The 16454-nt window shown below is 43.5% G+C and overlaps 1 protein-coding gene across 3 annotated transcripts in view; it reads left to right on the top strand.

Annotated features, from left to right (window-relative positions):
• The first annotated feature begins 8455 nt into the window (after positions 1-8455).
• The window catches only part of RAB5IF (RAB5 interacting factor), an 8609-nt gene continuing 610 nt past the window's right edge, over positions 8456-16454 (top strand). Inside the window, exons 1-3 of one of the 3 annotated variants that reach the window (XM_049650868.1) lie at positions 8456-8836; positions 10398-10501; positions 15135-15264. In XM_049650868.1, the coding sequence (XP_049506825.1) occupies positions 8723-8836; positions 10398-10501; positions 15135-15264 (348 nt within the window). In that variant the 5' untranslated portion in view covers positions 8456-8722. Of the gene's footprint in view, positions 8864-10397; positions 10502-15134; positions 15265-16454 lie in introns of all 3 variants that reach the window. The other 2 variants (XM_049650867.1, XM_049650869.1) reach the window with 2 other exon arrangements.

Raw genomic sequence — 16454 nt, 5'->3', positions numbered from 1 at the left:
GGTGGTGCACATTGGCTCAGCTGGTTGAGCATCTAACTCTTGATTTTGGCTCAGGTCATGATCTCATGGTTCCTAAGTTCAAGCCCCGAGTCAGGCTCTACACTGGAGAATCCTGTTTGGGATTTTATCTCTCCCTCTCTACCTCTCCCCAGTTCATGTGCATGGGTGTGTGCTCTCTCTCTCAAATAAATAAACTCAAAAAATATATAATTGCATTTCTAGGGGCACCTGGCTGGCTCAGTTAATGGAGCATGTGACTCTTGATCTTGGGGTCATGAGTTCTAGCCCCGTGTTGGGGGTAAGACTACTAAAAATAATAACAAAAATTAAAGTACACTCTAGTTTAGAAACTGCTAATGGGAAAACTCCAGAGGGGAGGGGCTTAGCCTGCCTTGGTGTGCTATAACCTCACTGTGTTAGCCACTGGAGCTGTAGAGAATAAGGTCTGGAATTCAGCAGGGATGTGGAAATAATCATCATTGCTCTCAATGCTACTGGTTTCCAAAGCACTTCTCTATAATCTAAACCTGCATTCCAATTCTGGCTCTGTCACCTAACTAGCTGTCATGATCATAGGCCTCAATTTACCATTCCAAACTTCAGTTTCCACATCAATAAAACGGGCATAGTAATAATTACCTCTTAGGAGGATGAACTAGGATAATCCATATTTGGGGAGTGGGTTAAAGATTTTATGGGTTTTTTTCCATGTTTGTTTATTTTTGAGAGACATACAGAGCATGAGTGGTGGAGGGGCAAAGAAAGGGAGACACAGAATCTGAAACAGGCTCCAGGCTCTGAGCTGTCAGCAGCATAAAGCCTGATGTGGGGCTCAAACTCATGAACCATGAGATCATGACCTGAACTGAAGTCGGATGCTTAACTGACTGAGCCACCCGGGTGCCCCAAGATTTTATTTTTTTAAGTAATCTCTACAACCAATGTGGGACTCAAACTCACAACTCTGAGATCAAGAGTTGCACATTCCACCTACTGAGCCAGTCAGGCACCCCCCAAGATAATATGTTTTTGTTACTGTATATTATTATTTGGCCTTTCAGCACAGGGCTGAGAGTAAAACAACTGTAAAAATAACTTGCCTCATACCGCACAGCTTTTAAGTGGCAGAACTGGAAGTGCTTGGGTGGCTCAGTTGATTAAGCATCCAACTCTTGATCTCAGCTCACGTGTTGATCTCAGGGTTGTGAGTTCAAGCCTTGCGTTGGGCTCTATGCTGGACATGAAGCCTACTTTAAAAAAAAGAAAAAAAAAGTGGCAGAACTTGAACAAAGTACCCAGAGAAGTAATTCTCAAGCCTTAATATGTATGAAGATCATCACAGTCGTTGTGTCAGGAGAGCTTACAAAAATGCAAATTCCCAGACCTCACCCCCAGAGAGTCCAGGAATCTTCACTCTTCACTTATGCCACAGGAGTCTCATGCTGTTGCTTCAGAAACCTGATCATTTATAATCAGGACACTGACTTATCCCAAGGAAGCTGCTAGGTTAAGACAGCACCTTATCTTTCAAAGTTATAAGATGAGAGGAAGAAGGGTACCACCAAGTAGTTTACCCCTCCCCCCACCAAACCATTTTACTTGCCCTCAGCTCCCAGGAGTCCATGGTAGCCTGAAGGTCAAGTGTAGCCTTCCTGAGATTATCATTTTAATTACATAAATAATCCACATTTACTGTAGAAAAAAAAAATTTAATGTTTGTTTATTTACTTTGAGAGAGAACGCATGTGCAAGCAGAGGGAAGGGCAGAGAGGGAGGGAGAAAGAGAATCCCAAGCAGGCTCTGTGCTGTCAATGCACAGCACAATGTGGGGCTCAAAATCGCCAACTGTGAGATCAGGACCTGAGCCAAACTCAAAACTGTCATTTAACCAACTGAGCCACCTAGGTGCCCCTACTGTAGAAAAGTTTTAAACGTAAAAGAGAAGAGTTCAGTATAGTGGTTAAAAGCCCAGACAACTTTTGGAGGAAAACATGTAAAACGTTTAGTAATGTTTGGCACCTAAGAACCCAGTAAGTACTAGTAAAACATTGGCTGTAGGCAAAAAGAGATGTGGATACAAACTCAGACCTCTACTTCACAACGGATGCTCTTTCCACGGCTTGTGGTTTTTTTCCCTGCAGGACTCTTCTGATTTCTGTGACTCCATCTGCCTGTCTAGGGCCCTCAATCTTACCCCTCAGAGCACACCTTCCTCTCCAAACCCTACTACAAGCAGCTAGTAGTGGTATAGAGGCATTCAGCTGAGAGGACATATTCATTCCCAAAGCTGAGATCATGTGTTTAACTGGTGCTTAAAAAGGCAACCTCACAAAGGCAAAATCTGTCCTACTTCCAAATCTCTCTCCCACTTCCAAATCTGACTCTTCATCAAGTTCTTTTCCATCTTAGACCACCCAGGATGTTTATTTTAACCAGATGGATGCACTGGGATTCAGCCAGACTCCCCACTTCCTAAGATAAGGAAACCTTGGGTGAAAGCAAAAAGGGATCAAGTCTCAGTCCCATAAGTACCCTCTAGGCAAGGGCTCTCCAAGCTAGCTCCTAGTGTGGTTTTGTGGGCTCCTACAAAGCTAAGAGTAACACAGATGAGGTTTCAGATGCCTATTGAACCTCTAACTTGCTGTGTGACGCTGGGCTGGACTGGATCTGAGGACCCTTCCAAGTATAACTTTCTGGACATCCCCACCACCACGTAATCACAAACTTAATGAATCTCAGAGTTAAGAGCAGAGCTTCACAATATAATACAATAAGACATAAAAAGAATTAACTCTTTTCTTGCAAAACATAAAGTTATCTCTTTGCAGATGATATGATTATATATAGAGAATCATATATAAAGACTCCAAAATAAAAAAAGAATAAATGGATTCAGCAAAGTTGCAGGATACAAAATCAGCACAGAAAAATCAGTTGTGGGGGCGCCTGGGTGGCTTGGTCGGTTAAGCGGCCGACTTCGGCTCAGGTCATGATCTCACGGTCCGTGAGTTCGAGCCCTGTGTTGGGCTCTGTGCTGACAGCTCAGAGCCTGGAGCCTGTTTCAGATTCTGTGTCTCCCTCTCTCTCTGCCCCTCCCCTGTTCATGCTCTGTCTCTCTCTGTCTCAAAAATAAATAAACGTTAAAAAAAATAATAAAAAAAAAGAGTCTATTAAAAAAAAAAAAGAAAAATCAGTTGTGTTTCTATACACAACCCAAAAGGGCAATTAAAAAACAATTTATAATAGCATCAAAAAAGAATAAAATAGTTAAGAATTAACCAAAGTGAGACTCATGCACTGAAAACTATAAAACAGTGCTGAGTGAAATTGAGGAAGATAAAAATAAATGGAAAATATCTCATGTTCATGAATTGGAAGACTTACCTACTACAGATTCACAACAATCTCTATCAAAATATCAATGACTTTTTTTTTTTTTGAGTGGGCTCCACACCCAACTTAGGGCTTGAACTCCTGACTCCAAGATCAAAAGTCACATGCTCTACCACTGCGCCAGCCAGGTGCCTCCAAAATTAAAAACTTCTGTGTATCAATTGACTTTACTATCAACAGAGTAAAAAGGCAACCCACAAAATAGAAAATATTTGCAAATTACATAAGGGATAAGGGATTAATATCCAGAATACATATATTAATATCCAGAATATCAAGAACTCCTACAACTCAACAACAAAAAACATAAATGACTAGACTCAAAAACCGGGTAAGGGTCTAGAATAGACATTTTTCCAAAGATACACAAAAATGGGCACACGAAAAGATGCTCAACATCACTAATCATTAGGGAAATGCAAATAAAAATCACAATGAGATACCACTTCACATCCATTAGGTTGACTATTATTAAAAAAAACACACACAGGGGGTACCTGGGTGGCTCAGTCAGTTAAGCATCCGACTTCAGCTCAGGTCATGATCTCACGGTCTGTGAGTTTGAGCCCCGTGTCGGGCTCTGTGCTGTCAGTTCAGAGCCTGGAGCCTTCTTCAGATTCTGTGCCTCCCTCTCTCTCTGCCCCTCCCCCACTCATGCTCTGTCTCTCAAAATATGAATAAAGGTTAAAAAAATTTTTTTTTCTAAAAACACAGAAAACAAGTATGGATGGGAACGTGGAGAAATTGGAACTCTTGTGTACTGTAGGTACAAATGCAAAATGGTGTAGCCACCCAGGAACCCCAGGAAACCTCATTTAAAGTGGAGTTGGGGGGCGCTTGGCTGACTCAATAGGTGGAGTGTGCAACTCTTGTTTGATCTCAGGAGCTTGTGAGTTCAAGCTCCACATTAGATGTACGGATTACTTAAAAAGTAAATTAATTAATTAATTAATGTACAGATGACTTAAAAAATTAGTAACTAACTAACTAACTAACTAAATAATGGAACTGGGAGGCCTACAGGAGGAGCTCTCACACCCTATCAGTCCTCATCAACTGCAGACCCCAACAGAGACATACCTTGCATTCCCAAGGAGAAAAAGTTTCTCCTTGCCCAGCAACAGCCCAGTCAAGGAGAGAGAGACTGTTACAACTTGCAGCCAATGAAAAAACACTATACTTCAAACTCTTAACCTACTCTACCAGACTTTTTTGTTTATAAAAGCCCCTCCCAACTTCCTTTTCTTTAGTCTATAAAAGCGAGTTTCTCTCCTTTGTTTTCTGTACTTGCCTTTGGTTTTGCTGTAGTCTGCATGTCCAAACTGCAATACTCTGCTATTCCTAAATAAACTCATTTTTGCTGGTAAAATAAGTAACAGTTTTATTTTTAAGGTTAGCAATATATACAATGAACATCTAACAAACATGTAACAGTTATTATTCAGCCTTAAAAAGGAAGGAAATTTTGGGGTGCCTGGGTGACTCAATCAGTTGAGCATCAGACTCTTGATTTTGGCTCAGGTCATGATCTCTCAGGTTCATGGGATCCTGCATTGAGCCCACATCCAGCTGACATCAGGGAGCCTGCTTGGGATTCTCTCTCTCTCTCCCTCCCTCTGCCCTCCCCCACCACCCTGCAAATAAATGAATAAGTTTTTTTAAAAAAGAAAGAAAAAAGGAAGGAAATTCTGACACATGCTACAACATGGATGAATCCTGAAGACAGTATGGTAACTGAAATAAACCAATCAGAAAAGGGCACTGTGTGACTCTAATCTTACAGAAGTACTTAGTCAAATTTAGGGACAGAAAGTAGAGGAGTCGTTGGGGGCCAGGGTAAAGAGAGAATGGGGAGTTAACAGTTTCCTGGGTACAAAACTTTCAGTTTTGCAAGATGAAAGAGTTCTGAAAATGGATGGTGGTGACAGCTGCACAATAAAGTAAATGTACTTCACTGTGCCAGCAAACTATACACTTAGGAATGGTACATTTTGTTATGTACATTTTACAGCAAGTAGAAAAAAAATACGTTTAAAAAAGAGTTAACAGAGTGCCTGAGTGACTCTGTTGGTTAAGCATATGACTTTGGCTCAGCTCATGGTTTCATGATTCATCAGTTCAAGCCCCTCACTGGGCTGACTTCTGTCAACACAGAGCCCACTTTGGATCCTTTTGTCCCTGTCTCTATCTGCCCCTCCCCTGCTCATGCTCTTCTGTCTCTCAAAAATAAGTAAACATTTTTAAAAACAGAATTAACTGTTTTATTCCAATTTTCTCCATTTTCAGTGCTCCACCATATCCCTTGAGTAACTTTAACAGTCTAAACTAGTCTCCCACTCTGATCCTGTCCTCCTAATAGCAGCCAGAACGATCTTGCTGAGATACCAATCTGAAAAGTTAAGTGCCCCTGTTCAAATCCTTTATGTGACTTCCTCCATCCTTGGGATAAAAATAATTTATTCATGGTCATCATAAAAAAGATAAGAGATAACAAATGCTGATGTGGATGTGGAGAAAAGTGAATCCTTCCTTGTCTGCTGTTGGTGGGAATTTAAATTGGTGCAGCCACTATGGAAAACAGTATGAAGGATCCTCAAAAAATTAAAAGTAGAACTACCATATGATCCAGCAATTCCACTTCTGGGAATATACAATACTAAGAAATAAGGAAATACAAACACTAACTCAAAAAGATATCTGTGCCCTCATATTCATAGCAGCATTATTTACAATAGCCAAGGCATGGAAACAACCTGAGTGTCCATCAACGAATGAATGGATAAAGAAGTTGCGGTAAACACATCACGGAATATTATTCATCCACAAAAGAACAAGTCCGACTATTTATGACAACATGTATGGACTTTGTATTATGCTAAGTGAAATAAGTCAGATGGAGAAAGAAAAACACTTTATGATCTCACTTACGTGTGGAATCTTAAAAAACAAATTCACAGAAAAAGAGCTCAGACTTGTGGTTACCAGAGGGAGAAATGGAGGAAGGTGGTTAAAAGATACAAGTTTCCAGTTGAGATAAATAAGTAGTAGAGATATAATATACAACATGATGACTATAGTTACGAATGATGTATTGATATATAGGAAAATTAAGAATAAATCCTGGGGCACCTTGGTGGCTCAGTCAGTTAAGCATCCGACTCTTGGTTTTGGTTCAGGTCCCTGTCTCACAGTGGTGAGATCAAGCCATACCCATTGAAGAGCCTGCTTGGGATTCTCTCTCCCTCTTCCTCTGCCCCTCTCCCGCTCCTACTCTCGCTCTCTCTAAATAAATAAATAAATAAATAAATAAATAAATAAATAAAAATAGAAAAGAATAAATCCTAAGAGTTCTCCTCATAAAGAAAAAATTGCATAATTTTCTTCTTCCTTTTCATTGTATCTATATGAGAAGATGGGAGATTAGCTGAACCTACTGTAATGATCATTTTGCAATATATGTAAATCAAATCATCATGCTATAGGCCTTAAACTTACACAGTGATGCATGTCAATTATTTTTTAATAAAACTGGAAAAAACAAAAACAAATTCTTCAGCATACCCTTCCCACTCCTTCCCAACTTGTGGTTTCTCTACCATTAACTGACATGGTTTCATCTCCTGGAACGCTCTCTTCCTCTCCCTTTTCCCCTTAACTCCTCCTACTCTTCCTTCAGAACTCAGTTTTTCCCAACCCATTACAAACCTTTACCACCAGGCCCAGCAGACTGAAAACTTACCTCTCTGTCTTGGACTGTGGGCTAGGTATTCTTCCAACATTCTGTGACAGAATGATCAGTTTGTCTCCAGCACTACATGCCCCCAGGGAATCTGTAAAAGAGATTTTATACCAATGGTACACTTCCAGTGAGCTGGTTAGGATTTACCATAGTTTTGCATATGGAGGGAAAATGGTTCAGAAAAAAGGCAGGGCTGAAAAGAACCAAATCCATGTGAAAGTTAGAGGACTAAAGGTGTGCACCCATGTCAGCTATACAGCCCTCTCGCCAGGTCCAGATAGAGTAATGTCTGCTGCTGTGTATATCACCTTTGGGGTCCAGCCTCACTCAACCTATTGAAACAGGATCTTGAAATCGAGTTGTGGTTGAAAACCACAATTCTGAAGAAGTTCCCTAAGAGATTCTGTTTCTCACCTAAGGTGGAGAACGACCCATCAATGTTGGTATACAAAGGATGTTCTGACCTCATTTGACACTGAAAGCTAAAGGTTAAGAACACAAATTTTGAAGTCTGACAGGCCCAGTACTAGTTGAGTGATTCTGGGCAAGTTAGTTTGCCTCTATTAACCCACCACACAAAAGTGATGTGTCTCGGTCTCAACTTATTACAAAGCACAATGAACATGGCACCACCTGGAGGGCTTATTAAAATGCTGATTATGGGCCCCACTCACACAATTTCTGGTTCCGCAATTCTGGGATGGGGTCTGAGAATGTGCATCTCTAATCAAGTTCCTAGGTGATGTGGCTGCTGGTGGTCCAGACACACACTTTGTGAACCACTGACCTAGCACACAGAGAGGACACAATATTTAGAATACTGAATAGTAAGATATTCTGATAGCTAGTAAGAACTTTCTAGACTCCCACCAAGCTTCTCCCTGCCCCAGGAGTCCTCAGCCGGTTGCAACTTGCCACTTAGCCTGAGAAAATCCCTCTCAAGGCTTCCATTTGCCAAAGAGGGTGGTGGGCCATGATGAGACGCTAAATACAGAAGACAGTTTACATCCTGAGCAGCTCGGGGCTCCCGGGGAGCCGGTTTTGGCCTCCAAAGGACGCCTCCAGGAAAACAGGGCCGCGTTCTGTCCCGCTGCTCTAGGGAAAGGCTGGGCGACGCCCGAGTCTAACCTCGCCTCTTTGCTCAAACGCCGTTCTTCAGTCTCCACAGCGCCTCCTCGCGTTCGCGTCACCGTCCCCACCTAGATTGTCCCTTCCCTCTCACCCTACCGTGCGCCTAGCGGAAGCCTGACGTCACTTCCGTCACGCGTAGCGCGCTTGCGCCGAGGCGACGGCTCCTCTTTTCCGACAGACGGCTGCCCTACCACCGATTGGCTGCGTGGTGTTCGTCTGCGGGTGGACGCGCGGCGCTGCGTGGCTCCTCCCCCACCGCCGCGCCAGGTCTTGGCTGAGTGAGCGAGCAGAGCCGGCGTCCTGGCCAAGTGAGGACGGCCGCAGCGCGCCGCCGAACCCAGTCGCTGGTTCTGTCGCTGCTACCGCCGCCCCGCGCGCCGTGACCCGAGACCCCAGACCCCGACTCCTTTTGGCCTGGCCCGCGCGCCCCAGGCCCGGCCCGGGCGGCGCGACGGGAGGATGAGCGGCGGGCGGCGAAAGGAGGAGCCGCCTCAGCCGCAGCTGGCCAACGGGGCCCTCAAAGTCTCTGTTTGGAGCAAGGTGCTGCGGAGCGACGCGGCCTGGGAGGACAAGGTGCGATGCGACCTGGCGAGGGCGCAGGTTCGAGGAGCCGGCTGGGACTCGGGGCCGAATGGACAGGCCCGAGCCTGCCCCTGTCTCCGGTCCGGGCGCGGCTGAGTGTTTGGGGTGTTGCGGAGCGGGGAGCGGGTGGCCCAAGGGTGTCGGGGCGAACTTGGCGGGCCAGGGCCTGACAACCGGGCTCGGAACTCACCGCGGAGTGGTTTAAGGGTGAAGCCGCCTGGGTCACGCGGGAAACAGCGGAGTTGCCACCCGCGGGCAGGGCGTGTGCCTGAATGGCGAGAGTGAGCTTCTGAATTCGATCTCCGCCTTTTACTCCCAGTAGGATCTTCAGTAAGTGGCTTGTCTTCTCCGAATTAACTAAATATGGTCGTTACCACGAATAGTAACGGTAACAGTCCTCTACTAAATATTTTCTGCCGGGTGCTCTCCATGCATTATCTCCCTCAATTCTCAGAACAGCTCTGAAGCGGGTACCGTGGTGCATTAAAGCGTTTAGCACGTAATAAGGCCTATTGCCATTGCTTTTTTATTAATGAGAAAAACTGAATGCCTGCATAATTGGGAGAGAGGAGATTAAGACCACTTCTCAGAGGTGAGTGTGTGTGTGTGGGTGTGTGTGTGTGAGAGAGAGAAAGAGAGAGGGAGAGGGATAGAGGGGGAAACCGCCAAATGTGTGTGAGGAATGATTGGGGCTTCAAGATATTTTCACTGGTCACACACTTTCAAAAGATCTGAGTGTAGGTACTCCCCAACTCCGCTTCTTGATCAGGAAGGGACCATCACAAACAGCTTGATTCCAGTTGGCCTGAAAAGTATATTATATTTGCAATCTTTCCCTTATTTTTCTGGACTGATGAGGCGGGTTTTCCTTCCTGGAGTTCCTGTAAGGGGGGATGGGAGGTACTTCCTGAAGGTGCCCTTGTCCTGCCCCCAGCCCTGCCCAGCTCTTGTAAAACGTTTCTGATCTGCTGTGTCATTTCTTTCTTCCCTTGTACAAGGACCGGTTTCTGCAGTCTGGGGCAGGTCAGAAACCTGAGTCTTCGACGTCCTTGTATGAACATTAGATATGCTGGCACCTGCCTTCAGCACTTTTGTTTCCAACCCTTCTTTGTGACTTAGAATTCAGGGTGCAGGAAGATGGTGCTGAGTAGATTAACAATTAGCCCGTCTGCCTGTGAATAGTCTGTCTGGGTCTCTCCTCCAAGGATCAGATAAGAGTTTTCTGTGGCCAGTAGGACAGTTACCACAGCCATTTCATCACAAGCCATTTCATTTTTTAAGCTTCTAAAAATAGTAATTTTTCTAAAAAATTTTTTTAGCACACAGGCCCTGGAATTCATCACTTAAAATAACTAAATGTATTCTTTTTTTAAAAAACCATGTTTTAGTATAAGAGGTGAGGATCAGAAAACCGCATACCATTGCTCTTGGAGAAATGTCTCCAGAAGATATGTTTAGCAGCAAGCTTTTTTATTTCTCACCTATTACAGAAGGCTCTCATGTGGCACCCACTAAGAACACATAACACATTCATTCTCTTTCTTTTCTACAGGACGAATTTTTAGATGTGATCTACTGGTTCCGACAGATCATTGCTGTGGTCCTAGGTGTAATTTGGGGAGTGTTACCTTTGCGAGGTTTCTTGGGAATAGCAGGGTAAGTCTTGGCTGGGTATCTTGGTATTTTCATTGTATCTTTTGTTTTGTTTTTTTAAGTTTATTTATTTTGAGAGAAAGTGCAAGTTGGGGAAGGGCAGAGAGGGGCGCTGTGGGCACAGAGCCTGACACGGGGCTTGACCCCATGAACCAGGAGATTATGACCTGACCTGAAATTAAGAGTCAGATGCATGACTGACTGAGCCACCCAGGTGCCCCTTCATGACATCATTTCTTTTCAAATATAGATTTGTTTCCTTTTTAGGGAAAAGGCTATTGCTACTTTGGAGGTGTGTTTTTGTTTTTGTTTTATAATGACTATGTGTGAGGTGACAAAAGCAAAAAAAATGGCCCCATGATGGCACTCATAGGTCTAGTGCAACACTCCTCAGTTCAGTAGGCCTGGAGCATCTTAACTTAGATATGTTACCTTTCTGAAAGCTGGACCAGTCCATTTATTCATGGGTCCAAAGTGATCACACAAGGGGCTACTGCATTACCTGTTGGTGGCAAGTTTCTAGTTCTGGCATGACCTTTGTACCTATGGGAATTTGGAAGGTAGAGGAACTTCTGTACTTGATGACCACTCCCTTGTACCTGGCACTGCGCTGGATGTCCTGGATCTTGGCTTTGGCAGCAGTTGTTTCAGATCCTTACTTTTAAGTTGTTTTTTTTTTTTAATAATTTTTTATTTATATCTGAAAGAGAGGGGGCGGGGAACACAAGCAGGAGAGGGGCAGAGAGACGGAGATAGAATCTGAAGCAGGATCTGAGTTGCGAGCTATCAGCACAGAGTTCGACATGGGGCTCGAACTCAGGAGCGGTGAGATCATGACCTGAGCGAAAGTTGGACGCTTAACCGACTGAGCCACCCAGGTGCCCCTCAGATCCTTACTTTTTAAAGGTAGTGAAAAAGGAGGAGGTTGGGCCCTCCACCTTTTACTGTGCTCCTGTGACCACTGGCAGCACGCCTGACACTACCCGTGGTCTTGACTCAGCCTGTTAACAAGCCACTGAAAGTGACGAGTACACATGCCAGCCAGCTTGAATTAAAAGGATGTGTGGGAGTTGTCTGAAGATAGGAATTGTGGGTAAACTATAGTAGGAAATGGATGGGTAGGACTGTGAGCTTTTTTTTTTTCACACAGGAAGTAGAAACTGTGATCCTTACTCATGGAAAATCACACTGGTTGTTTTAGAGGTGATCACATCTCTTAATCCCTCATCCTAGGTGAAAAGGATGAAACAGATTTCAAACTCATTTGAGTTCCTTGTCTTTTCAGAAGATGACCCAAAAGGAATGTACATTCTCCTCTTCTAACTAAGAAGGTTTTTGATTCATGATACTGAGCACAGCATTTGTCCAAGGAAAGGAGTTAAGAGTTTATGTTATGCTCTGCCTAACTTTGCTGGAGTGGACACCTGATGAGTTCGGAGTGAGGATGAGGAGACACAGGATCTAGGGTTCATAGAGATTTTCCCAGATTAGAGGAGGTATATAGATACACGTCATCCCATTTGAGCTTTCTGTTAAAGAAAAGGCAGTGAAGATAAAACGCCAGAGCAAGGGGGAAGGCAGTCTAAAGGCAAGAAGTCTCTCACTTTCCCAAGGCCACTTTTCTAGGAGAGGATAAAAGTGGTTCAGATTCTTTGCCCCTGTCTAGTTTTGCAGGATTCCTAAGAGATTTCTCTGAAGTCACCCAATCTGGGAATATAACAAAGACCAGAGTTAGTCTAGTATCCTTTTCACTGTGGCAGATGAGTTAAGCTGATCAGAGGTCTCTAACTGTAGAAAGTTATGTATTCAGGTTCTAGCTCTGCTACATTCAAGCTGTATAATTTTGGTCTCACCTCTCAGACTCTATTCTCTCATCATTAAGAGGGGGTAATAAAAGTCTCTTCCTCATAAGAATGATGTGTAAACTAAATGAGGTCATGCAAGTAAATTCCTAAATGTACTGCTTAGTACATCATACACACTCCATAAATGGTTCACTGCAATCTTATGATTAGCTTTACATAGTGCTAAAAATGGCTGCTGAGAAAAAAGGAAAGTAGGTGTTTGAGAATGAATTCACCTTGGAGCGGCTCACCCATAGTGCCGCTTTCTGAGGACTGCCTGTTTCATGGGGTTCGGTCCCATGCTGTCCTGCCAGAGCCAGTTTCTCTCACTCTAAACGAATCCCCCCCGCCTTGGTTGGCACCTTTTTCCTTGCTCTTGGAAAGGGACCAAGGACGTTGATTTTTCCACACATTCCCTCTCTTCCATCTGTCTGACGCAGTTGCCAGGGCTTAGGGCAGGACTGCTTTGGTGCTCCATTCTGGTGACCCTCTCCTCCACTTCTTGCCTTGACTGCCCTCTGGACCCCACCTTGGCTTCTCTTCATTTCTGGTGTGGCCACCAGTTAGGGCACATTAAGGTAAAACCATTTCCTCTGTTCTTATTATAATTTGCCTGAGAACTCAGTGAGCATTCTGCTGTTGCTGAGGTTTTGCATCATCTGAGAGGAGCACTATCCATCCCTTCCTGCCTGTCTCTTATAGAGCCTGGCATCATGATTAATAGGTGCTCAATGAATGCTTCTTAAAATTTTTTTAAAACAAATTAATTCCCACTAGTCCTTGAAAGCAGGGTCATATGTTACTACTGTTGTTGTGTAGCCTCCCAGCCCTCAAGTCGAGTATTTCTTAGAGATCATTATTTTGTTAAAATTCCGATGGGAATTTTTAGGATAGAGTTTTAAAAATGCATTGGAGTGTTGTCTTTATAATGTTTTCCCTCCACCCCCAAACCAGCAGATTAATTTCTTTTTCTACACATCTGCTGTGTAGTTCCGTCCCTCGTTTACAATATAGGATTTATGCCCATCCTTGGAGCTCAGTTCGAGCCCCTCTAGTCCTTTCCAGACCCCTCTCCTGTGACCACCAGACATTTAAATGCCTTTGTTTCTGTGACTTGCTATTAGTGTGTGATCCTTGGAAGACAGGGCCCATGCTAGCTCTTTTCTGTCATTCCTTATCTCCTCTTTTCCTTATATTTCCCTATCTCATGTTACTAAGCAACCACTTTTACAGCCAGAGACTCTCAATGAGTCTCATTCTCCAGCCCTAGCTTATTAAGCTGAGTCCCACAGTGATGTCTCTTAGTCCCATTAGTAATCTCTGGAACCACTAACTGCCTGTCCAAAATGAAACTCCTGACAGAGGGAGGCAGCCAGATTGGCTGGGTCTCAAGATTTCTGGCAGAAGACAAGGATGTGGCTACAACATGGTCAAGCCAAGGACTGTATTTTGTATGAAATCCAAGAAAAACCTTCTGTTCTTCCTGACTCCCTGCTTCTGTTACTAGAACCATTATATTATACTCCCAGACCCTTAGGCTTGAAGCCTTTGGGTCTTTTGCCGCCTCATTCAGCCATTTTCCCAGTCCCTGTCCTCAGATTTTATTTGTGCTCAAGTCCTAAAACATGGTACAAGTCTAAACCACTTTCCCAGTTCCTGTTCCTTCCACTCAGGAGGAAGCCCATACTCTTTAACTACTCACAAACTAGACTTCTGAGGTACCTGGCAGACTCAGCCAGTACAGCATGCAACTCTTGATCTCAAGGTTGTGGGTTCAAGCCTGAGGTTGGGTGTAGAGATTACTTAAAATCTTTAAAGAAACAAAACCAAACTAGACTTCTGATGTATGTATACCCTATCTCAGCCCGCCTTGCTAAAATAGCCTCAGGGTCTGCCCCGTACCCCTTCTACTCCTCAGCATCATCACACAGCCCTGCCCCGCACCAGCCCATTCTTCATCCATTAGGAGGGACCAGTTCTCTGCATTTTTCCACAGTAGCCTTCAGGAGCAATGTGCCTGGAGCACATTTTATGAAAATTAGTTTTACGTGATTATTGTACCAAGAGATCAGTAGAGCAGGGTGATACATTATACCTTACTGCATTCTAAGTGCTTCATTTGTTAAATAAAATATGAAGGGTGCCTGGGTGGCTCAGTCTGTTAAGTGTTAAATAATAAAATACAGGGGTCAAAGATCTTCCTGGAAGTGCACACAAACCTTTGGTTTCAGTTCCATGCTTACTGCTGTTTTGGGCCCCTAAGTAGATAGCTAAGGGAGGGCAGGAACTGTCAATTTCACCTCTGCATCAAGTGCAGTAGCAGACAGTGGATATCCAGAAATTGTTTCCCATTGGGAATTAATGCAGGAGCTGCTTTAGCATGCTTACTTGCTCCACTAGGCCATGAAGCAGCAGCCTATTTGTCCCATGGCCACCCCCACCCTAGCTGGAGCTACTTGGAGGCCCATGTCAGGTACTAGTTGTATTTGGGATTGTTCAGCTACCCTTCTCTTACTCTGAGAGGGCTTGGAGAACTTTTATGTTCTTTAAAATTTTTTAAAGATTTTTTTTTTGCTGGGCAATTAAAAAAAAGTTGCTTTATGTCTCTAGCTCAACCACTGGGCAGCTCCATTGAGGGCCTAGGTGTTCTCATGTATTATTTCACTTGCCCCCATGATACAGATAGTAAACTGTGCAACAGGGAGTGTCCTGGTAAGGCTGGACTGTGGTAGTAGGAATTCTGAGTCTTCTGAACTCACAGTTTGTGTTTGGTGCTTGTCCTCCCCCTCCAGATTCTGCCTGATCAATGCGGGAGTCCTGTACCTCTACTTCAGCAACTACCTACAGATAGATGAGGAAGAATATGGTGGCACATGGGAGCTCACGAAGGAAGGGTTTATGACATCTTTTGCCTTGTTCATGGTATGTGTAGCTGACAGATAACAGAGCAAATCCTGTTGTTTCTCAAGGGGATCACACTGATTAGATTATACTTTGTGATTGATTGTGGCACCATTTTTCAAAAGGCTCCAGGGATGAGAGGGCATGTCTTTTAGTGAGTCATGTTGTCTAAAAAGATTAGGTGTGGTACAGTGTAGTCTTGTGGTATCAGGGCCAATCATCAGTTTCTACATCTGATTCTCAACTCTGGCTGCATAGTAGAAACTGGGAAACATTTAAAAATATATTTATGGCCTTATTCATAATAGCTGAAAAGCGCAACCATTACCTGATCAATAAATAAAATATTGTATATTTATATAGTATTAGACCATAAAGAGGAATAAAGTACTTGCAAGTACTACAACTTTGATGAATTTTGAAAACATTATGCTAAGTGTAAGAAGCCAGACACAAAACATGTTATATGATTCCATTTATAAAAAATGTCCAGAATAGGCAAAGCCATATAGATAAAATTAGATTAGTGGTTGCCAGTGGTGGAGGGGTGGGGTGGGGGGCAGGGATATGAGAAGTAACTGATAATGGAAACAGGTTTTCTTTTGAGGGTGATTAAAGTGTTCCAGAATCAGTTAGTGGTGATCTTTGCACAATTCTGAATATACTAAAAACCTCTGTATTGTATGCTTTATTTTTGTATTACATATTTTTAAAGGTGAACTTTATGAAATATGAATTATATCTCAAAAGTTAATTTTTTAAAAAAATGTTAGATTCTGGTCCAAATCAAAATCAAAATCTCTGGGTGGGGGTGCCTGGGCGCATGTGCATGTGTGTGCGTATATATATATAAAATAAAGGTCACAGGAGATTGCAGCGAACAGCTAGCTAGTTTTGAGAATCTGTTTATTTGATAGGAAGCTGACAGGGTATGATGGTGGTTTGTTTTTCACATTTGTTGCTGATCCTAACACTGGCAGTATAGTCTGCTTTACCTGTATCATTTCCACATCTGTAACTCCACTTCTGGTGCTCCAGTTGCTCTTTAGTTGAAAGAGAAGCTTGTCCACGGTCCCTTTTGGAGCACTGGTGGGTTGTCCTGGGCTCTGTTAGAAACAGCTTGATTTCAGTGAGATTATTTGGGCTTTCAGGCAGATTGCATCGGATAGCCCCTGGGAAGCCCACCATGCACAACACATTCTTTGCCATTT

Source organism: Panthera uncia (assembly GCF_023721935.1).
Source record: "Panthera uncia isolate 11264 chromosome A3 unlocalized genomic scaffold, Puncia_PCG_1.0 HiC_scaffold_11, whole genome shotgun sequence".
Lineage (NCBI taxonomy): Eukaryota > Metazoa > Chordata > Mammalia > Carnivora > Felidae > Panthera > Panthera uncia.
This window is presented reverse-complemented; position numbering and strand designations above follow the sequence as displayed.